Genomic DNA, 23,918 nt, shown 5'->3' with positions numbered 1-23,918 from the left:
ACAAGGACATTGTGGAGGAGTTCCGGATGCGCAGACGGCGTAAATTGAGCGCTGCGTTTGCCATCGTCTCCTGTCCATTTCGTGTCTCATCTGCCTCGCCGCGTGTTGATTGCTTCCCCAACGGATGTCCGTGCCATCAAAATGCGGACAAAAGCGGGAGAAACGCGATCCGCCACCAATACACAAGATTCCCACCAGCAGCAACAAATGCGTGCCTCGAATGCCAGGCCGACGTTTTGCTACGCCTGTAGATATTTTCGAACAACTGCAGCTCTTTACCAAGATCGTGAGATGCGGTCAACATGTCCATTCGACACAAAAGAAAAGAAAAGTGGGGCTTGATGTACTGTTGTATTTGATTGGCCGCACTTACACGACTCAGAGGCGCTAAGCCTAATACGGATGCTCCACACCGACGACATCGCAAGAATACGTGTGAAAATGCACGACTTGCCTTGCGCTTCTATCGCCAGAGGGAGGCCCAGGTAGAGAAACAGGCTTTCAAAGCTGTAGTTTGATTTATATTGCACCGCCGGATGCAAAGTATGTGCCAGTGGGCCGCAACGAGCCGGTGCGGTGCAACCTCTAGCCCGCGGAAGAGTGGACGAAGGACAGCATGAAAGGACGACACAAAATATCGACAAAAGAACGGCCTCGGAGGCAGCGTCGGTGGAGGAACAGCCAGAGGCGCCACAGGTGTCTGACAGTTGTTTTTGGTTTTGCCAAAGGTGATATCGCTTGCTTTTTTTCTTTAGCCTGAAACGCATCGCAGTCCTGCTATATACTGACACGCGGGTTCGCGGCATATTGGGTTGCTCTGTCGCTGGAATTTCCTTTGCATATCTCAATGCGCTCCCAGTTCACCCCATCCTTACATTATACACTTGACGTACGATTTCTGACCGTACCTTCGCCTTCGGAGCCGTGATCGGCTTCCTTCCTGCTCTTGTGATTAGTATCGTCCCCATGGTAAATACCGATTCTTTACGCCTCCATAAATTGATGCAGCCCTCTCAAATCACAATTCAGAGCCTCGACGGATGTTATCATTATTCTGTACTTCAGATGTCACGCAAGATTGGCTGACAGGCCGACGCACCGTAGCGGATCCTGCAGGGGCACCGAGTCTGACTAAGAACGCAATCCTGTTCTTTCATACATCTCAGCGTCGTCACCCTGTATATACGTATATACATTCGATTACTGTCAACATCCGCCTCCTGTACCAAATCGGGAAAACGACCGGCTTTGGATGACAGCGGAACGTCTTGCCTCTCACGCCGCCTTGGCCAAGTGTTCTTTATTATTTCAAATGGTACAAGGGCCAGGGTCTCTTTCTCCCGGGCCTGCCCTCTTCTTCATCGCTACATACATCTGTGCACATCAACAGTTCTTTCTCCCGCTGGACGGAAAAGGCGGAACGTGGGGAAGCTGATGGCAAAAGCCACACAAAATCCATGCAGCGGCTGGCAGGCATCGGCATCCAGGAACAACACCTACTGTGCCGCGGCGTATGCCGCGCTGTTCATGAGGAAGCTGATCCTGGAGGGCCAGATGGGGGCCGTGAATGGCCCGTTTGTGGCATATAAAATCGCAAGGATAGAACCAGCATATCAAAATGCGACTCTGCTACGGCGCCGCATGATATGGTGCTATTCGTACGCCCCTCAATATATTCGTTCCGTTCAGAAAAGGGAGGGGTAATATCAGAGGGTATAGTATAATAATGCAACGTGATATAGATGACCTGGTCAAACCAGCATCTCATCATATCCGAGGACAATGGCCGTAGGCAGGCAACCTCATTTCCAAATTATAAAGTGGAAACAAAGTCAACCGTTCTGTTCTAACAAGATGGAAAGAGAAAATCTGACGTTGTCTGCTCTTTTTACACCTCGGAATGATGGGCAGAGGTGATTTGGAGTGGCACGGATATCAATCTCACGCTTTCCACAATAAACGTTTGCTGAGTACAATCTAACGAGCCAATCATCTAGCTTTGCCAATTGATCAGAACCCAAAATCCTTTACCAAGTCGTATCTCACCCCCCTGTCGCGGAGGTTTTTCTTTTTGTATTTGGTCTTGGATACATCAGCCGCGTCGTAAAGCCTACTTTGCCATACGCTGACTTTACTGGTGCATCACTGATTGGAAGCAATATACACGTAAAATCCCGGCCTAGCGACAATAATAGCAGCACCATTCTGATCCATTTAAGCACACTCAAATGGTGTGGCAAATACGCCACCAGGAATCTGGGATTTTGGCAATCTTTTCCGCAGCTTAGAACGAGCCAAGACGGTTCCGTACGCTTATTTTGTATATTGTTGATACCCCCTACAATCCAGTCTAATATACATCCGGGCCGCTTCTGGCAAACTTAATTGGGTCTCGCCATGTGGACCTGTCACTGCTGGGATTGTGCTGTAAGCTTTTTCATTTTATTTTTTTGAATTTTGGAATACGGAACTAGGCGCCAGCATCGTAGTCACTTCTTCGAAAGGTCATTAGGCTCATGAACAGGAGAAATAGACGAGATTCATCAAAAGTTAACGATAAAAAACAGTGTTTCATTAGAGAGCACATCTTGAATTCAGTGTAAAACTATTGTCTGTATTAACATTTATATTCGACAACGAATAAAAACTTGCGATCAATTTCCAAGAAAATTGATATAACTTAAAACGTAAAAAAACTCAGCAACGTTCACCAAACAGGATAACAAACATAAGAAAAGAAAAGAAAGCAAAAGGAGCAAACCAAATTCCCGGAAGCCAGGTGTGCCTAGGTGACAAAAAAACAAAAATCCATCCCAAGTTTGTGTCCCATCTCCGTAAATTCCTTTTCTTGTGTTTGTCGGTTCAATAAAAATTCCCATCAAATGCAAATGCAAATCCAAAAAGTAAAGCAGGATGAAACCAAATCATATGCAAAACACTACGATAAAAAAAGAACAGAACTGGGGAACATTTCAAACCAGTACTTGACCAGCCCAGTTGTTTGCCAGTGAAAGAAGCTTGCGGCGGATGCCGTCGCTGATGCGTGTGCTGGAAGCCTCGTCAATGCACTTGACTCCGTAAGCCAGAATCTCCGAGGGCGTGTCGAGCGTAAAGTGCCGGCCATCACTGTGGGTCAGAACGGCCGTGACACCGTCGCCTCCCCAGAGGTAGGCAATGACTGATTGGTCCTCCGGGGTCACGCTGTCAATGGCGACGAGGGACGTGGCATTCGAGGATGGCGCATTGGCACCATCGCTCACGCCATTCCCGCTCGGGTGACCACCCTGGCTCCGGGGGCTCAGGCCTGGGGACAGTGTCGGGCCCGTCTTTAGAGGCGATCCTATCAATGTCGGTGATGCAGTACCTGCAACCGCTGACCGCGACCCGGCAGCAGAAGCAGCGATACTACTCGGCTCATTGCCCGTCTGCTGCTGCTCCGCCGCGTTGCTGTCCAAGTGACAGACGCTCTCGGCCCAGAGAATCAAGACGGCCCGATACAGCGCAGCGCTCCACCAACTGGGGCGCCGGTCAGAGGGCATCTGCCGCAGGACACGTAGAACCTGGCCACAGTGGAAAATAGCCTCTTCGCGTAGAAGGATGCAGCGCTTGTGCCGCACGGAGGGTTCGGTGGAGTTGGAGAATCCATCGCGGCGGGCAAGGCGCTCGATCTCCGGGAAATTGGTGACGGCATTGAGTGAGATTAGATGGTAAAGTACCAAATTGCACTTTGTGACGGCGCAGCCCGGATTTGCCTTGTAATAAGCCATGGACAGCTCGTACCAGTGCTGCAGCTGTGCCTGAACCTCTTCGAGACGCTGCATAGTCGAAGCCTTGGTGACTGTGCGGTTTGTGGTGCGGCGTACCGGGGGCACTTCGGGCAGGCAAGACAGCATCTGGCGCAAATGGCAGAGAAGGCCCTGAAGCGGGTGCAGAAGAAGGCGCAGCTGCTGTGGCGACAGCGTGGTCTTGCGGCGAGCGAGGTTGTCGTGCAAGAAATCCTGGAAGAGCTCGCAAAGCGATGGAGTGACTGAAGTTGCCGAGGCGTTATTGCTGCTACTCGCATTGGAGCTCGTGCTGTAGGTGCTCTGGGCGACGGTGGCCCAACGTTCGGCCGTGGGGGCAAGCCACAGTGCCTCCGAGCTCGGCAGAGGGCACTGAAGGTCGCTGATGGATAGAACAGGCGCAGTGTCGTGGAACAGACTCAATTCCTGGTCGACCATGACCCAGTTGTAAACGAGCCGGTTTTGCGACTCCCGGTGCAGCCACGAGCGCCATCGAAGCTCAGCGTTCATAGGGCTGCCCAGGCTTGGGACCATGGACGGCTGTGGCTCGAGCATACCAGCATGTTTGAGCATCTACCACTTGGTTAGTAAATAATTGGAACAATTGGAACTTGGCCCCAACTTTGTGAAGATAAAAGCCTTACCGAAAGATACATGCTGCGCTGGCCCATTGCAATATCCATCTGCCACTTGTCACCACTCCATGCACCTAGAAGCGTGAATAGAAGCGCGCACCGCAGTGCTGTCGGGTCGGCAGACAGCTCCACATTCTTCTCGATAATGTCGAACAAAGAAATGCGGCAAGTCTCAGAGAGGCCGGCGGACAGGTAGCGTGCCTCTGCCATGGGCACTGTTGCGGCACCTTGCGCAATCATGAGCAGCACCAGAAGCGTCGACGCTTGGTTGTTGTCGAGCATCTCGTTCGGATCCACAACGCCACCCACAATCAGGGGGTAGTATATGGCCAGGCTGTGCACGTAGCTCTTGAGGAAATACTCCAGAATACGCGACGGTGGCAGAACGATGAAGTTGAAGTTGAAGTCCGCTGACCCAGGGCTAGTAGCCCCGTTCTTTGGATACATACCAGACCGATGAATATCCAGAGCCTTGTGAAGGAAGCTCTGTGTGATGGCGAGCATTTTGTCGCGGGACCGGGATGTCAACGGCACAACCTGGGGCGTGTTTATTGCTTCCGCCTGGTGACTGTCGAGAAATTGCTCGAGCGCTGTCCACGTTCCATCCTGTTTGGACTTCTGCTCCAGACACTCCAGGTGCACGATGGCTGTCCGAGGACAAGCGCCCGAGTAGATGGGCGGCGTACAGCGGGCCAACGGCCAGGCTGCCTCGGATGCGACCACGACCTCAAATTCGGGGATGCTGCCTTCACTGCATGGCGCCATGGCCGCCATATCGAACATGGTCAACGGCTGCTGCAGGTACTGCTGCTGCTGCTGCTGCTGCTGGACAAAGCTTTTCCCGTTTACGTGGATGCTGCTAGCAACGCGGCCAAGATCGCTCATGCTGCCCAAACCATGGCCAGTGCTAGCCGTGCTGTTTTTACGCCCTTCATACTCGCCCGTGCCGGTCGAAGACAGGATGCTGGTGCCACGTGTGTGTACCGAGCCCTGCGACGAAGACACGGTCATTGGCTCCGAGCTCGAAGAAATGTCGCTCAACTCTGTCGTCGCCGTGAATGGCGGGATCAGACCAGCAGCGGCGGCAGCAGCCATGTCCGATGGCCGGCCCAGCTGCAGTGGATTGGCGTAGATGTCCATATCCATGGGGTAATCGGCCCAGATGAGATCCTGGTAGCTCGTTTCCGGTCCCACAAAATCATCACTGCCGCCAAAGCCCATAAACTCATCTAGGCCGTCCACGCCACGGACGCCTTGCGGGGAGTTGAAGTTGTCGGGGCTCAGGTGGCTGTTCATTTGCAGCGGAGACTTCTTCGATTGGCCAAATGGGTGTGCCGCATCCTGGTGCTGGACATGTTGCATGTGCGCGTGCTGATGCAGATGGTGCGGTTGCTGCTGCTGCTGCTGCTGCTGCTGCTGCTGCTGCTGCTGCTGCTGCTGGTGCGAATGGTGGCGGTGTTGATGGTGAAGCTGAGAAGGTGCGAGTCCCACACTCGGATCGGAAAGACACATATTTAGACCTGTTGCGTCACCAACAACCATTTGCTCTAGTCCCAGCGGCGTCCGCAAGGGAGGCGAGTCAAGCTTCATACCGCTTGTCCCGGCCACAACCATCGAAGAATGATGCTGCTGCTGCTGTTGGTGTTCCAAGTCGATAAATGCTGCCGGTGTCAAAGGTTGGGGCCCGACAGAGTGCGTTGGCGATGTCGCCATCTGCGCTGTGAATGCTGCAGCGGCAGCGGCGGCAGCAGCAGCACTGGCTTGGGCCGCGCGTACGGCAGCTTTGGACGAGCGGCGGGCAAAACGGGCAGCGCAAGGTAGGTTCTTCTCTGCGCAGCGCGAGCAGGGCACTCGTTTATCACAACCGGTTTTGGCGTTGGCGCAATTTTGGCAAGCAATGGGCGTACGGCCCGCAACCGTAGGAACTCCTCCAGGCAGTGGTTCCATAGGATCTCTGGCCTCATGATAGGTCGAGTGGTGCCTTTGTAGCAAGTCCCTGCGACAGAGTTAGTGATTTTCTCAGATCGAGAACTTGTTCAGCTCGTTCGTAAAGGCATTTACCTTCTAGCAAAAGACAATTGGCACGCGCTGCAGCGATGTGGCTTGACATTTGTATCTGTAGGTTTCGTATCCGTTAGCTCGCGCAAATATAGTGGAGTGTTTGGGGCCGAATGGAAGACGTACGACTGGGAATATGTCTCTCCAGATGCTCCTTGCGGGTGAAGCTCTTCCCACAGTACGCGCAGAAGACCATGGCGGGAGCTTTGGCCGTTGAGCCCGAGAGCTGCGGTTTCGATTGTGAAGCCAGCTTGACTTATTGCTGGCACCGTTGCGTACTGAATGTAGGCGACAGGGCGATGGTACGTTATGGAGCCGTGTATGGTGCTGGCGTGCGGTGCAGGCGCTTGGGAGGTACGATGCTCAAGAATAGAGCAAAACTTTGAATGTCAACAAACCGGACGATGACAAAGAAGTTGGAAGAATGGAGGCTGGGGTAAGGGAGGGTTGATAAAGACAAAAGTGATGAAAAGGTAAGCAACAAGTATGACATGTGTTTGTTCGAAATGGAAAGATGAAGAGATGAAAAGAAGGTAAAATAGGTTTAAACAAAAATAAAGCAAGGAAAAAAGCGAGGGCTCCTAGCTATTGACGTTAGGTACCCGCAAAAAGGAACTGTTCGGGACAAGGACAAAGCTTTCCCAGGGTGCAGGGGCAGTAATAACGAACACGATTAACAGTGTCCCGGCATACGGTGTATAAAAACGAAGGGTCGGTTTTCGCTTCATATGACGGTCGGGAAATATTATATACGTAAAGGAAGGGCCAAGATAAATAAGAATAGAAATGGGAAGACGAGAGAATAGCGAGGTACGAAGGCTGGAAACAAAATCAACAAGAACGAAAGAAAATAAATAGAACAAAGTACACCGGATGCAGGCAGTTTCAGCTTAGTGTTTGCATAGAGATAAATGATCATGGTAACGCAGCCTACTTTACGACACAGTGACGAGGACCATATTGGAGCCAGGTAATAACGTGCGGGTGTTGTGAGGCGCTGGTGTATGGAGAGAGGGGTGTGCTTGGTGTACTGGGTGTATTGGGAGTGCTGGGAGTGCTGGGAGTGATGGGATATTGACAAGGTACATCAGCTAAGCTCATGAGTTTGAGCTCCATGCAAGACAAAAATGGAAAGAAAGACAAAGCAAAGTGCACAAATGACAAACAGGGCAAAGGAATGAAAGAGAATAAGACGAGTGCACAGAGACAAGGCGAGGACAAGAGGCGGGCCAGTAAGACAAGGACAGGGGTAGATGGACGGCTTAGGTAGCGGCTGTATCCAAGGCATGGAAAAGAGGAAAATGTTCCCGACCAGGTTGTTGTCAATCTTCAGCCGCCACTGGCTTTGTATCCAGAGGGAAGAGTACAACTCTTGGCTTGCTCGTGGCCCTCTGGCTTCTCGTTTGTAGTTATTAAAGATGGTTATATGGCGGCGGGGAGCAGAAGGAATAGGACAAGTTGGAGAATGAATCAGCGTGTAAGACCCGTCTTGGCCAAAGATAGCTCGTCAAGACCACAGGTAGGTCAGAGGCGCTCTGTTGTACATACCTGTGAAGAAATGGTGTACATGCCCGCTGTAACGGAAGCATGACGATGAGACACACTTGGAAGGTGAAGAGAGGACGGCGGAGAGCAAGTGCTGATGGACGTGCAGAGACTGTGTATCCCAAAGATGCGTCTGCTGTTGATCGAGATGTTGTTCTCTAAAATAGGCGAACACCATTATTGGCTAGGCCGTGTCTGCTGCATTGTGGCAGAATTGTTGTTGCGCCCTCACCAACTGCTATTAGTAGTCCATCGCGTTTTTGCAACTCATCTTGTTCGTGTGCATAGGACAGTAAAAACAAAGGGCTCTCTTGGCAGCCAGCTTCGTTTCCGTCCTGGAAAGGCATGGAGGAGTCGAAATCATCGGCTACCAGACCCGGGTCGCTTGAGCTCGACAGGACTTGCTGGACAATGCTGGACAAAATTCTAGATGGGCCAGGACGGCAATCAATCCAGACGGCCTGAGAGCCAGACGACGACGACACCGACAATAATAAATTAATCGGGTACGCAAAATAGAATCGAAAGTGCCAAGGCGTCGAGGCGAAGATAAGCAGATACGACGGAAGAGTGAGCACGCAAGAAAATGGTTAAGCAGGAGCAGGTTCATCGTAACGAGCGGATAAAGTGTGAGGAGGAAGCAAGAGCGGAAAAGAGAACGAAATTAAAATAAAAGGATGATGGGAAAAACACGTAAAAAGAGAAAGACTAAAAGCCAAAAGGTGAGGGCATAATGCAAAAGCACGTCCAAAGCCTCGGGCCACTCAGGCAGGCCGTTCTGTCCTGTACTTGCTCAATTTCCATGCGCGACGCAAGCCACACGGGGCGATCGGGGCGACCAACTCGTCTGCTGGGCGTGCATTCTGAGTCTCCCTGTCGATTGTGTCGCAATATCTAGCTCGTTTGACCTTTCCGTCATCTTGACTGTCGTGCAAAAACCTGCGGTGGTTATCGTATACGAGATGTATACCAATTGGCTCAAGGCGGAGCGCATGCACTGTGGGAAAGCAGGGCGACGAAAAAGAGACAGGCTGGAGCATGCGGCCGTCGACTACGCAATGGGCGATGCAAGGGCGTCGGAATTAAATTGACGGCGGGTCAACTTGAACGGGCGAGCGACGAGGCAGCGACGACGACCGCCACAGGGAGATCATAGGGAAGAAAAGGGAACGAGAAAAACATAGAGCATGATGGCATGAACTGGCAAGCGAAGGAAATAGAGTGATTATGCAAGCGGCGATCCATAACATTGGGAAACAACAACAGCGGAAGACAGGCTATGACTCCTTTCAGAAAGCGCGACAATGAGACAATACGGCAAGACATAAACGGAGAGCCGCGTGAGTCTCCAGCAACGGGCGACCCGCCTGCCACATGGAGAGTGGGCCAAGAAAATAGCCTTATGGGCAACGAGCCACTGGTAGCCACATGGGGGCATGGCCTCCGGGACCTCCTCGGCGCGACCGTGAGGAGTATGCCCATTATTTGCTTACCTCGACTCTTGGATGCTTGGATGGGCTCCATTCGACAGATCGAGGCCGGCTCCAGTCTCACTGCTGATGCTCCGCCGTCGACGGGATCCAACGATGCCAATAACATACAAGCCTATAGCCAGGCACAGATCTGCAAAGACAATGCGAGGCACGGAAAAGAAGTGGGTGAGGGAGGGACGGGGAAGCGCGGCGTGGGCGCGGCGTGGGCGAGGCTGGAACCACCGTTGCAGGAAAGCTCACCGACTGAGACCGTTATTTGCGTGCTGGTGACAAAGAGGTGCAACGCGGCGACCGTATGGGAGATGGGAGATGAGAGAAGGGAGAAGGGAAAAGGCAAAAGGGAAAAGGGGTGGGTGGCCGCGGCAGACGAAGGAATGAAGATACAAGTGCTGAAGAATCTAGCATGGTGGGCAGGGACGAATAGGAAGGAGCAGCCAAATAACACTGCCCAAAACGGAAATGGAGGAGAAGAGCAGGTGACACCCACACACACGAATCCCAGTCGCTCCTGCCCCTCATTGGTCACGGTTCGCTTTCAGCATGAGCAAGGGCGAGAAAGATGGCAACGACGCAACTACGTTGACGCACGTTTCGGGATAACATAGACAAAGAGACGCTCGGCCGTTTGTCTTTCTTACAACAAGAGGGGGGGCAATAAAATGTAATAAAATAAAAACAGATCGAGAAGAAAAGGACATGCCACGCACGAACCAATCCCGCGCCAGCGGCTTCTTGCTTCGTCCCGCCGGTAGGTTGGCCGTCGTTTGCGTGCATCGCTCTTTCCTAGGCCACTAACGATAATGCAATCGCACCCGCCCCTCCTTCCAGTTTTGCAGACACACCCCAATAGCAGGCGCCGTCGTGCCGCATTAACAGCTGCCTCCTGCCCCTTTTCTCTTCTTCGTTGCTGTACTTCTCAGTGAGACCTTCCACGAAGTCGTTCGTTCTTGCAAATGCAACCGCAAATGCCAAGTTCGCACCTGCCCAAGAGAGCATCGCACCTTTTTTTAGCATGTGAGCAACTGCTGCGGTGCGTCGTTGGCTCCTTCTCTCGCAGCGGGAAAGCCGGAACCTCTTTAGCCGTTCCGTGGATTCCTGCCCCACGCAAACGCTGCGCCGCAGAACATGGCAAGCACACTCCTCGCTCCTTCTCGCGGCTTATCCACTATTTCGTGTTCGTTCACGTTCTTCTGTCCTTCCACAACCAAACTTCTAGCCAACGTCGTTCCTTGTCCCTTTCTGTGACCCAATGATAAGGCTGTCATCCCTGCGCCTTGCTCCAGTATTTCTTGTCTTTCATCCATCGACAATTGTTTTTCGTGCTGCGCATGCCGGCGCCGTGAAGCGTGCGTTGACTTGGCACTTTGCTATGATCCGATTTTGAGCACATGTGTTATTTGCTAATAAAACGCCGAATATGGAAAACGACCTGAATATCCATATGTGTGCCTTTTTATGACTGTTCCATATTACGGCTAGAGTCCGTGTTTATTATGCTGCCCATGAAGATGAACAGCGACTCAGACAAACAAGCAGGAACAACAAGGAAAATGAGCCAACCAGAAGTGTCAAACTGTGTATACGAGATCACATATACCCTCCATTTTGTTTTAGCTCTGCAGCATGGAGCACGCGAAATCTAGCCCGAGACAAGAAAATGAGTCCCAGATAGGAAGTCCTTGAAGAAGGCTCCGCGTTGTCTTCTTTAGCATGGGGGGCCTTAAGTCTCACGAAGAGGCCTGTAACAATGGCACAGAAAGTTCAAGGCAACACAAACGATACGGGCGACAGCACACCGCGACTTGGGAAAAGAGTCTGATCGCTTTGTTGCAGTTCTGTGCAGTGGTTCTCTTTTCTTTTCTTTCTTTTATTTATTTTATTTTTTTGGTTGGCAATGTTAGGAAAACGGTCACTTATCGGTTTTCGTTCCAAAGACAAGCTCCCTTTATCCAAGCTCCATATTTTTGCTCGCCTTTTCTGCATTAACGCCACTCCGCATTTGTGCTGTACGTTTTCGTGGTATACAGCCCAATAAGAGCAGATAGTGGAAACTATTAAGACGCACTGGAGACGAAGACCGCATCCAGGTGTGTACATTTGTATGTCTTGAGTGACGAAGCACCACGACGCACAACGGCACAGACATGTACAAACCCAAAGTATGCCAGCAGTACCCGCATATGGTCGCCGACCCAAGACCCCGGCCAGCCTGCATTTGGGGGCGCCAGAAGCAAAAATGTATATTACAATGAAATGGGTGAGTGCCAGATGTTTCAGTCCTCCATTGGGCAAGACAAGACAGCACACAGCAACAGACGCATACGGCCGCCACCCGACATCGAACACTGCTTTTTCCTCGGCCGGCCGTGTCGGCAACTAAAAAAAGAGACTCGAAATGCACGAGGGACGGTTTCCCGATCGGTTATCGTATACTGGCATAGTGCCAACAGACGTGCCTGGCCATGGCATTGCGTCACTAGACATATTCGTTCGTGTGCTTAATATAGACGCGGTAGGAGTGGTGAAATAAGAGAATACACTGTACTGAGCAGTGCGTTGTCGGCAATGAATAGAAACATACGTCTCTGGAGAGGAAAAATCATTACAGCCCGAGAGCGAGAATGTGCGAGCAGCGAATGCAAATGAAGGGTCTTGCACTGCCAAGGATTGCCGAATATCGTCGAGGTGCAGTTTTTGCAGAATGATAAGAAAACCAGAACCAAATATCCATAAAGTCACCACATCTTGATACGCCCCATACTGGCCTGTGGGAAAAGAGTGATGCAATTCTCTGCCGCGTCTCCCTTTTCACAAATTTGTTGGGTGCAGTTCGTCTCTCATCTGACTTTCCATTCTCCTCTTGGCCGTGGCCGAAGCCGTAGCCGGGCCCGCTCCCGCTAACGCTCCGTTTCCTACCCCGCATACAGTCGTCGATATTTGTATTTGCTCGTGATAAACTACGTTGCGAAATGGGCAGCTGTGTAGGCCGCGCGGACTTTTTGATTGGAAGGGGAAGAGACAACAAACTAAAGTATTCGTTTGGGGAGCCAAGATTGGCCACTGAAGAAAGCCGGAGACCCAGGGTCCATCCAAGTCCCCGTGGGTACAATAAAACGACACACGAAACGGGAAAATACTCCGATCCTGCCGTCCGACATTCGCTGCGAAGTGTGTAGTGAATATGACGGAGCAGTGTATATAGTCAAGTAGTCACTTATAATGGATATACGCACATGTATGTTCCGCTACATTTTGCATCCTATGACGACATGTGCTCTTTGGAACCGCGCGAGTCCAAATTGCAAAACCATTTTTATCGCGAAAACTATCATTCACAGCACGCGAAATAAACGAGTTGAGCAGAGCCGAGCTATCAATAAGGGACCCAATACAATTAGGACGAAGACAACGCGCAAGCTCACTTTGTTTATTGCTTCGAGAAATGCACCCCTGCTCCTTTTTTGCGCTTACTTTAAACTGTCGGCAACTATCAAACCCGATGACGACAACTGTGCGCAAGCACTTTGCCTGCTGTCTAAAGACAGCTTCGGTATCATTAACTGCGCGAAGCATCTCTCTGGCTCCCGTCACCCTTGTACCTGTTCTGATTTCTGGCAGTCATAGTTCAGGCGAACAAGGTATAGCCGTTGGCCGAAACGGCACCTTTTCCAACAGCGATCGGCAACATCGGCAAAATGGAGGAGCGGACATTAGGAACAGTCCGCTTCAGACGATGGTACCGTATCTGACGAAAGAGTGTAGATTTTAGAATTGGAAATTGGAAAGGGTCAGCGTTAAATGAAGCAAACATCAACATTCGACTGAGGTGAAAACAAGCTTTTTTTAGCGATGCTACTCTTGGTCGTATTGTAGGCCATTTTGTGCAGCAAACCATTCCCTCGACACTAAAACAATGCGACACTGGCGACTGGCTCGACTGGATAATATGTGTGTGGCTATGTTCGTCGGGAAGCAACGTGGCTCAGTGCTGACAAGGGCGCGGCAATTGGGGCCGACAAGTAGAAAAATTAGAAAAATTGCTATCCAAAATGAGTGCCGACCAACACACAGATCACGACATTGTGCAGGAAAGAACTGTATCTGCGTGGTATACAACCCCAAAAGCAAGGAAATTCCGGTACGTGGATTGATAAGACGGTGAGGCAGAGGGACAGGAGGATGTCATGAAAAGGATGTGGGTGGAGAAAACGTTGAGGAAGAAGGAAACACGAAAAAGGATGCAGGATGCAGGTAGGACAGCCGTATTTTCTGCGAGTCATCGTGTGTGAGATGTACACAAGACAACGAAGGTGTATCGAACGGCGAGGTGGCTCTCCTGTTTGGGCCACAAACGAAAATGGACGACCTATGGGTATCGTCAATTACGGCGAGAATTTAATAATACTAAAAATAAAAAGAAGGATAAAAATAAAAATAAAAATAAAAGGTCAACCTTTCTCATCGCACACGTCACAAGCGTAAGCTTCCATTGAAATCGCCTCTTTCTAATCAGGGCTGCTGCTGTAACTTTCCTTCATACCTTACAAAGCCGTTTCCTTGTGCTTTTCCGAAACGGGACTGCACGCCTGAGAGTGAGGCCGCTTTCTTGGTTTACCCGGCCGGGCCTCTCCTGACGTTTTATCGGAAGCCGATCTACTCTCAACCATACAAAAAGTGATAACAGCAGTTGCTCTGCAAGCTGCTGTGTGTGCCGCAACATGCTGCAAGCTCACGGCGAATGGTTTCCAAATGCACACTTCGACTTCTCGTCGAATCGGGCTTGTTCGTTCCCATTGGCTGAGTCGGGGACGAAACAGAGGATACAGGTGAGGAGTCGGGTCTGTGGAAACCTCGGAGTAGAAGGCACGCAGTTGACCAACAAATGGCAAGTCACCAGAAGATATACAAGACAAAGGCACATGATTCCAGAGGCTCTGTGCGATTGAAGAGAAAGGTGCACAGAAGAAAAATCGGCCATCAGGAACTCGTCTCAGCCTGCGAGATTGGTCTTTCGCATATCTCACCAAATATATGGCCCGGCAACACACGAGAACAGTAGCGGTGAAAAAATAATAATAATAATAAAAAAAAGAAAAGAAAAGAAAACAATGGGTCTTTGTGACAATGCATCCTAGACTTCCCAAAACCGCACGCCCAGGACAATCGAGATTGGGAAATTCGGCGCCTAAAACAATGCCATCCACAGCCAAGGTTTCATATTCCCACCTCTCCTACAAGGCCATCTACTCATGACCGACAGCTTTGTTTTCCTTTTCCGTTCAGTTGCCATCTCCACTCCTGGCTCGCCAGAGGCCTGTCCAATATTTCGCCACTGAAATAATAAGACAACAAATCCACCCCACCAACAGCTTCTCACACGATTCCTCCTTTCTTTTTTTCCTTCTCCATACAGAATACTCTACGCTCCATTGCTCTCGCACGTGGCACGCAGCACAGGTCCCGCCTCGCGATATTTCTCTTGTAGCCTATGCTGTGCAACAGAACACATATACGGCGAAGGCACAAAGATGTATGTCGTAGGAGTTGTCGATTAATAAAAACATTAAAAGTACAGAAAGAAAAACAAGTATCAGCTTGGCGAGACCTTGTTGTTCTCGTCGTGGGAACAGCAAAGCACGTCAGTGCAGGCGACGCCCGAGAGTTCCGTGCGCAGGATCCCAGAGGACCTTTGAGTGCGTCGTACATGATATGGCGAATCCACGCACAGACGCTCTCTCGGATACGACAGTGTATTGAAGCTTTGACGGGCAACTGCGTCGTGTAGCGCCCAAAATGTCGTGTTTTCTGATTCCGATTTTTTCTATGTTTTGTCCAAAGCCTTTACTTGTCCGACAATGTATCACGACAATGAGGTGCCAAGAAGGAAGTCAAGAAGAGCGATGCATAGGCCGTGTGTACTAAAAGTAGCAAAATCATTTAACCATTTCAAACGCAACGGCTGAAGCTGCGGTCAGCTTATCGATCTCGGGAACTTGTGTCTCCCGTTCTCGCCTCGACCGTTGATCCTCGCCCGTCACAGTGCCTGGGCTGACATCTGCGAATTCCGTGGACCGTGAACGAGCAGAATCACTTTGTCAGAATACCCAAAAACGCCTTTTCAAATCGCACGCCCAGCTCCTGGCTTACAAAGGTCTTATTCAAGCACGGATACGATTCACGCCAGAACGCCTTCCCGCCCCAACCCATGCAGGGTATGCTTGTGTTGGGAAGAACAATAAAGGGCAGGCAAAAAAGACGAGGGAAACCAAAAATAAAAGACAAAAAACGGTGAAAGAGACAGCTGGTAGATTATAATATGGAAGATGCAACGAAAGGACAGTAGAACAGTGTCCCAGGGAAGTGGTCGCACAAGGCATCCAAGCCCAGGACATGGTGGTTAAGCCCCGTCTGACAACCAGCAATCGTCATCCTGCCGTACTTGTGGTGTTGCTTCCTGTCTTAGTAGAACTTGTAGACGGTCGGTCTCCTTGTTGGTCCCATTGTCCTTGTTGACACCACCAGGATCAAGGAAGAGAATAAAAGGTGTGCGGAGGCGAGGAAGTGGTCGCACAGCGCCCATATTCTGGGTCTTTGCTTCTCTCAGCACAAGTACATAGATGAATGGAGATGGAATACGACCCCTGTGTCCTGCTTGTGTTGCGTGAGATGTCGTATTGGGCCAAGGTGAATGGTCGAACCGTATCTCAGTTGGGCACAGGTTGAAAACAACGGAGCAGAAAATAAACATCCCGAGAAAGGAAGCCACTATTTTCGTCAGAACTTGGAATGTCGTCCACTTGTTGCGCGGCGGTGTCTTGATTCGACTCCTACAGTCCCTACCCAGTATTCTTTTTTTCTTTTTTCTTTTTATAGCTACCGCGTACTTGCTGATGAATTCCGGGTTCGTGCCATATTCGTAGTTTAAAAAGGTAGCAAGTCTCCCAGGTCCTAAAGCACGGTAAAGAAACTATGCTTACTTGGAAGGAAGAGGCACAATAAATACTGCCATAAGTAGCAATAGATCTCGAAATTCTGCGGTCGTTCCTAGAAAATAATGCTATATTAGATGAGAGAAAACAATACAGGACACAACCCACATTCAACACTAATTTGTGCCACCACACTCCTACTAAAGTGTTCGATGGCGGGCGTTTTTGAATTTTCTATCGAAGTCATACCCAGCAGGTGCTTGGCTACGTTGCAAGGGAAAAAAAAAAAAAAAAAAAAAAAAAAAAAAAAAAGACCACAGGCACGAAATTCCTAGGCCAAAAGACAAGCATCGAGACCCGAAGCACTTAAACAATACTCCTGGTCTACAGTCGCCAATAAAATGTCGACAGAAAAGCAAAGGTAGCAGAGACAGCATCCATAAACACCTGTCCATCTCTTCTCTCCCGCTCTCTTCGTGCCACTTGTTCCCCCAAGGTGCAGGTGGCCGAGACGTGCAGGCCGATGGTCGCCCTTGTAGTGCAGTCCCGCCGTGGCGCTGCAGCCAAAGGGCCCCCTTTCTCTGCGTGTGCATGAAGGACATCCCATTGGATCTTGAACGTCTGATTCTACTGTAAACCAAGTTTCATCTCGCTTCACAGAAGCTCTACGTTTAGCAGAGACGCCATTTTCACCAGGATCTTCACACCACACGACCTGACTCAACCCGAGTCTTGCTGGGTTTTATTTTCGTAGGTTCTGTATAATGCAACTCGTGAGGGCTTGCAATGTGAAGTGGCAGCAGTAGTGGTATTCTGCAAGATCACCCTTAATAGTTGGCCTGTTGTTCTTTTGTTGATAGTCTTGAAATCAAGAATCCGCAACGAATGGGCCACGGGGATCAGCTATCTCTTTTCACGCACACTGGTCACCTTTATTTGTATTATTTGTATCACATCATTAGTTTTTGTCTTACTGCATCTATCCATCCTCTGTAGAGTAATTGCCGGGGAGACCCGGCGATCTGTCGCATCTGGTTCGGCAGGAAACCGAGACTGACAGCCCGGCAAGTGCTGCTGGGTCTTGGTTGGGTCCTGGTCAAGGTCTGGGATTCAAATCCAACTTTCTCGGACTGCAACCCTTTGACACATGGTGCTTGCTCTGCCGACTGCAACGGTAATCGTACCCACGCACATCAATGTTTTGGGACAACGGATCCTGCCGAGTTCGAAAGACAGTGGAAGCGCTGATAATCACGGAAGCGGGGCCAAATTCAAAAGTCAAGATGACTCGAAATAATTTGTTTTCAATTGTCTGTAGTGAGATGTGTCTTGTCCGTTGCGGAACATGCCGTACTTTTTAGCAAATAGAAAGACCCTCGTGTTCAAAGTAGATACAGTTGACATGTTATATGCGGATTACATAAAACGTGTTAAAAAGAATAGCTTGGAATTTTGGACATTATATTTTGTACGTTTTAAATGCCCATGTTTTTTAACACACTTTCATCTGGTAGGAGCACATCATTCCAACGTATCAGAATTCCAGTCAAGTCGTTACTTACATTATCAAGGACAATTCAAAGTAGTACTTGTCACGGGCGTATCGTTCTTTTCGGGACGATCGTCGAACGGTTGGAAGAATCGCTCATGGACGGCACCAAGCGTGGCCTGGTAATCAATTTATGTGAAATCTTTGGCGGCCGAAATATTATGCCTCAATCGTCCTCGTTCATCCGGTGAATGAGCCCACCAATACGTTAGCAGCTTCTGGTATGATCGCCACCCTCGAACAGGCCTCCGTCTTTTAAAATCATGACCCTGCTGCCCGTTTGAAGAGCGAACAGTTTTGTCCATTTTACCTTGTGGCCGCTTTTTAAACGAATGTCTCTCAGTCTCGCGTCATTCGACATTTGGCAGATTCTCGTATCGTCAGTGAATTTGATCATTGCGGCAAAAAGATATTGGCTAAACTTATCACAATGCTTTCAATTTAGGCTAATATTCGTGCCTAAATTATGAACGAAGGCAGTGGCAAAGCTACTCATGCAATTATCAAGTCAATAATCTACCCATTGGAATTTGTGCGTTGTATCATGGTCGCGTGGCAGCCGAGACTTGCCATTAAACGGCCACTTGAATTGTCTCTTTACATCAGACATCTCTGTCGCGGTCGCAGCGTTTGACATTACTCCTACAGCTATTTCTTTTACGTGGCACATTATGAAATAAGTGTTCTTTGCATTTTGATGTACTTTCCCATCTTTTGATTTCGACAGGTTTCATCCCCTGTGTAAAGTCGCTTGGTCCCACTTGTATTTTTTATTTCAATTTTGAAACGAAAGCTTGAGAGAACTAGAGTTGATGGACAGTATGTACAGAATATTCTTTGAACGTATACCATCGATGATATCCTATCCATGAGATTCCATTCCATCTCGGGCATAAGAATTCGATTGGTGGGCTTTTTCTCCGTCTTTAGTAAGGACTTAATTTACACACGGCTGCACTCGAAGCTGTGGACAACTGCACGGGGATGAGTTTATGACCGAGTCTATTCTTCAGATACGAAACTGTTATTTCGCTTTCCCAGTTCTCTCTCATTTGTCACTTGTCAATGGCACCATGGTATTCAAATGGCACATGCCAAGATATCTGCCACGTTACAGCCGAGAAATGGCAACCGTTACCGGACACTTCAGTTGCATGCCAATGTCAACATCGGACGGGCAAAAATGGACCATGGCCGAACGACGGCACAATGATCTTGATAGGAGGATGAAAGCTTCTCGAAATCGACTAGAATGACTTAATAACCCGTAATACGGACGCTTTCTAACAACAAGTACAGCTGGGCGTAAAAATGAAGTGAACTACATCAGGTCTTCTTATACTCTCTTCAGATAATTGTTGCCCCTTCGACTCAGTGCCAGGTTGTTGGTTGCACATCCGGACTACGAAACCGCACTTCTCCATCACCTTTTTACTTTTCGGCACCGAAATCCAAAGCAATCAATTCTTTCACACTTCGTCTAAGTCAGCACTGCTCCTGTCATTCGTTCTCTGCATCGAAATCTGAATAGATAAACCTAGTGTAAGTGCGGTTAACAAAGGCCGACACACGCAACGGAGTCGTCACAATATATATGCGCTGCTAGATACGGATCGTACACATAGACTCGTTAAGCAAGAAGCCAACATTCGTGGAACAATATCGCCAACCGATGTCTTCAGCGGTCCATATCTAAAACTAAATTTTGTAAAAGTCTTCACCAACCACGTCAGTACTTCTTCGTCCACTTTATTATGACGCTCGGAACCCGTTGGTATAGAATGGCCTGGACCCGGTCCTTGTTGCAGCCTCCAAACCGTCCACAGTATTGTTCGGCACCGAAGAAATCGCTCCTGGCCCCGAACATTCGCGGTAAATCCTGAGTTGACATGGTTATAGAGACGGTATCAACCTATAGCTATCGTTTTTTTTGCTTGTTGGTTGCACCGTACCACTAGATCCGAACGATGGCGGACTTCAATTTGCTTCTTTTTTGCTCAAATTTGTTTAGAAACGATGTCCGCAGTCCGTCGACTTGTGAGGACAACAGAAAACATTTAAACAAGGGCCTTCGTCCGTCTTTCGACGGCTTTTTCAAAGGCACAAAATTATTTGTTCTCCTTTTATTTCTGCCTTGTTGTTTCTATATGGGTCTGTTGTGAGCCTGCAACGTGCACCTTAACCGCAAATGCTCCTCCTCGACAACGGGGACATATCGAAAAGAGTGTGCCTGCCAAGTCTCCATAATCCCGACCTCCGAGAACAAGTATTCGTTCGCGACCGCAATAAATAACGTCCACAAAGATACTCTTCGTCGAGTCCGAAGCAACATTCCAACAGCAAGATATAAGAATCTGGTGCCTGTCCTTCCTTTCCGAAATGCTCGGTTGATCAACGACTTCCCTCGGCCAACATCACACCTTCACTCCGCTAAAGAACAACGAATGGACAATGTGCACTCATACAGCAATTAGTTGACCATGTATAGTTTTACATGAGCAACACCCAACGACACAACATCACCACGACACAACACCACCTTATCTTACCGAAGCGTCTTCCGGCAGCTGTCAACATGTCAGCCCAGCATCAGCCTACGATCAGTGATAAGAGGAAGGAAAGGAGGATCAAATAAGGGGGGTCGTATGCCAAGGCGACCGCAAGAGAGCTGTGGCATGAGCTCCACATCGAAGCAAGAGAGAACAACAACGGCCCGCTATCACCAACGTCTATCGCATTACTTCGGTATATCGTCAGAAGCTCATGGCTAGAGCAAACGGCGTATAAACGACCGATGTTACGACTACGATATATCAGAATCAAAGAATTGGAAACTGCACCGCCACACAGCCACAACTCATACGATCGATAGCCTCCAACTCCAAACACAAGAAAGCCTTTTCCCTTGCCGAAGTGGGCTTTCATTCCAACACACATCCCTATCGTGAGAGTTTCAATTGCCGACGCCGAAGTAATCACAGTTGATGCCCCTCACTGCCGGCAGTCGATACACCATTCAACAACAGTCTCCCGTGCTGAGGATCTTTTGCGTGAAAACATGATAACGGCTGGCCGGATAAAATCAAAACACTGCCACCCATACGATGATGTTTTCCTCCCACAATTCACTTCCTGGGAAATATGGGGGACAGGAAACTCCATGGTTCCGTATTTTAGAAGTCTAAACCAGCAGGAACTATGAGAAGGTGTTCTCCGAGGAGTGTCTGGATTCAATAAAGCCTCACGAAAAAGGTGCCGACTCAATACTTTTTCGGGCCGATGCAAGCGCAACGTTGTCTTCAACCCTCGATAGCAAGGCTGTTGATTGAAGATCGACACGATCTTTCGAGGGGAAGGTTTAGGCCATCCACGCTTCCACCCTACACCAAGATCTCGTCCGGTCTTTATTAGATCTTGGTTCTTACGATTTAGAGTTTGAGTAAACTCAATGGTCGTGACCTTACTGATCCTTGCCGCCGCTTCTTTATGAAGAGAATTTTTTTCCTATTTTGAACAAACTCCTACAGAATTCAAAAGAGAAGCAGGATAAAACTCTCACTGCTTGCCAATGAGATATCAGACATCTACTGATACCCACGAGGCTACAAGTAATTTTGAGTCATCGTCGTTTCTTGGACAGACAATAAACTCATCATTTCTCTGACCCGCCAACTGTATCGTCCTGATTCGCGTTTCCCCTGTTCCTTCATTTCATCCCATGGCTTCATGTCGCTTATCACTGTGAAGCTTGTTCAAATGAACGGTTACAACAGTGAAATCAGACAATTCAAGAGTTCACTTTTGGTGAATAATTATTTGGAATTGTCTTGGCAGACAATAGACAACGCAACGACGTTGAGCCGTCCTGCTCGAAAATATGCGCAGGCAACGTAAGTCTATCCGAGACCGGCGGCCCTGGGAAGCGAAGCACAGCTTGCCCAAACGAGCGAAATCACGGCAGGCTATTTTTTGACGACGTATTAAATCGGTCTAAGAACTCTATTGTTCTCTATTTTATTTCGTGTATATACGACGACCGACTCTTTGTTAGCGAGTCTTCGATCTAGACTACTGTTGATCTATACAAGTCTCCTTAGTCGCGGGACATCGAAACGAAGTTTGGATAAACTTCAAATAGTAGTATTTCCATTTGTCTTTATTGATTCCGTACTTCGTCGACTTGTGTATCTCAAGTTCGGAGTCCTTTTTGTCCCGTGTTCCCGGAACAACGATACTTTATCATGGTATTTCACCTTCCTCTTTCATTTCTTGCCGATTGCTCGCTTGTTGAGGAAACAAAATCCCGAAATATACCATAGTATGAGGAGTAAGAGAGCAAGATGAGGGTGGAAACGGAAGAGATCGAACCTTGGCCATATTGCTTCCGGCTAAAGCAAATAGAGTGGGCACAAAATAAATTTAGAGAAAAGAAACAGTGGGTGAGCAGATACGGCACGTTCGTTTTATTTTTATTTCACGTAGTTTTGATTCCCAGAGATTTTACCTACTCTCGAGTTCTCATGTTTTGTCGCGTTAGACATTTCGAAGACAAGAACCACATACAATACGTAGAGATAAGTGGGAGTACATAAACAGGTATGGGACTACTGTGCTTACCTGTGGCTCTGAACAAACAATTTAGAATATGGGCTTTTACAAAAAAAAAAAAAAAAAAAAAAAAAAAAAAAAAAAAAAAAAAGGGTAGGGGGGGATTCAAAATAAAGTAATAAAAAAAAGCAATAACATAGAGAAACAACGCTGCTCACAGTAATGTTCCAAATGTACTTTTCCGCGGGGGAGGATAATTCATAATGTCAGTTTCACAATACGTGCTCGATCCAGAAAGTATCGGCGTACGCAAACACGTATGCACGCGCATGTACTCATAATCGAGACTCGGATTTCTTGTTACCCGGTCTGGTAGAGTCTTAGTATCGGGATAAAAAAAGTGTGGAGGTGGTTGGTTGGTGTCGTTGGATGTTCATCTGAATTTGAAATAGTACAGAGTGGAATATGTGTTTTCATCTACGAGAGATTGAAGGATGACGCACGTTTATTACCAGAGCAGTCGTAAACACGGGAAGGAAGCAGAATGGGAAACTAAAAGGAAATATCCCGGCACTCTATCCGCTCACGATATGTGAAAACAGCATAGACTAGAGAGCCAAGGGGTTGGAGGAATAGAGTGTTTGGAATATTGGGGAAATAGCGAGGCAGAAAGAGAAAGATATCTGTACGGGAGGAGACAAAAGACGTTCTAAGGGTGTGGAGCTAATAAAATTCTAATAAGACAACGACAGAGTGAAGCAATAGCCTTGCAATAAATGTTTATTGAAACAAAAATAAACATTTTCGACTCGCCTACATTCCATCTCCATGCACACTCCCCTCCAACTCCGAATGACGAGACAGAGGATATGCTTGATTTGTTTTAACATGATACCACGACGAAGCATGGCTATTGGGAGCCTTTCCGTCGGCTGATATGCATCTTCCCACTGGATCTTCCTGTTCTCTGGCTCTGTACAGCTTCGACAGGGTATGAAGGTGCCAAGCGAGTCTTGATATTTGTGGTCGCTCGTCTTTATTTGCGCATTTTTATCGTCCGGCAGTTATCTCGGATATCATAATATTCCATCTACCAAGGTCCACGAAAGTGTGCTCCATGGGGACTTTCATCTGTTCCTGCCCTCTTTCGCCACAATAGCAACAGCCCCTTCTCACGCGAGCCGTCTTGTATTCGCTTTGTATCATCTCCGAGACGCTCTACGAGATTTTCTCCTCAGGGGCTGTCGTATTGTATTTACCCAGGCATCTGGTCGGCGAGCATGCTATCCTATGCTTTTGCATCGTTGCCCGAGTGTATCTGAATTGCGTGCATTGTGTCATCGTGCCCACTGCTGTTTTGTTAAAGCGCAGCACACCCT

The 23,918-nt window shown here is 48.8% G+C and overlaps 1 protein-coding gene across 1 annotated transcript; it reads right to left on the bottom strand.

The window, feature by feature from the left end:
• Nucleotides 1-2,972: 2,972 nt before the first annotated feature.
• Nucleotides 2,973-6,671, bottom strand: SPBR_06434 (uncharacterized protein; the record flags this gene model as incomplete). Its single annotated transcript, XM_040764690.1, has 4 exons — nucleotides 2,973-4,322; nucleotides 4,427-6,241; nucleotides 6,325-6,413; nucleotides 6,602-6,671. The coding sequence occupies 4 exons, from the start codon at nucleotides 6,669-6,671 to the stop codon at nucleotides 2,973-2,975; spliced, it is 3,324 nt and encodes a 1,107-aa protein (XP_040617518.1).
• Between the last annotated feature and the right edge of the window lie 17,247 nt (nucleotides 6,672-23,918).

Source organism: Sporothrix brasiliensis (genome assembly GCF_000820605.1).
Source record: "Sporothrix brasiliensis 5110 chromosome Unknown Cont20, whole genome shotgun sequence".
Lineage (NCBI taxonomy): Eukaryota > Fungi > Ascomycota > Sordariomycetes > Ophiostomatales > Ophiostomataceae > Sporothrix > Sporothrix brasiliensis.
This window is presented reverse-complemented; position numbering and strand designations above follow the sequence as displayed.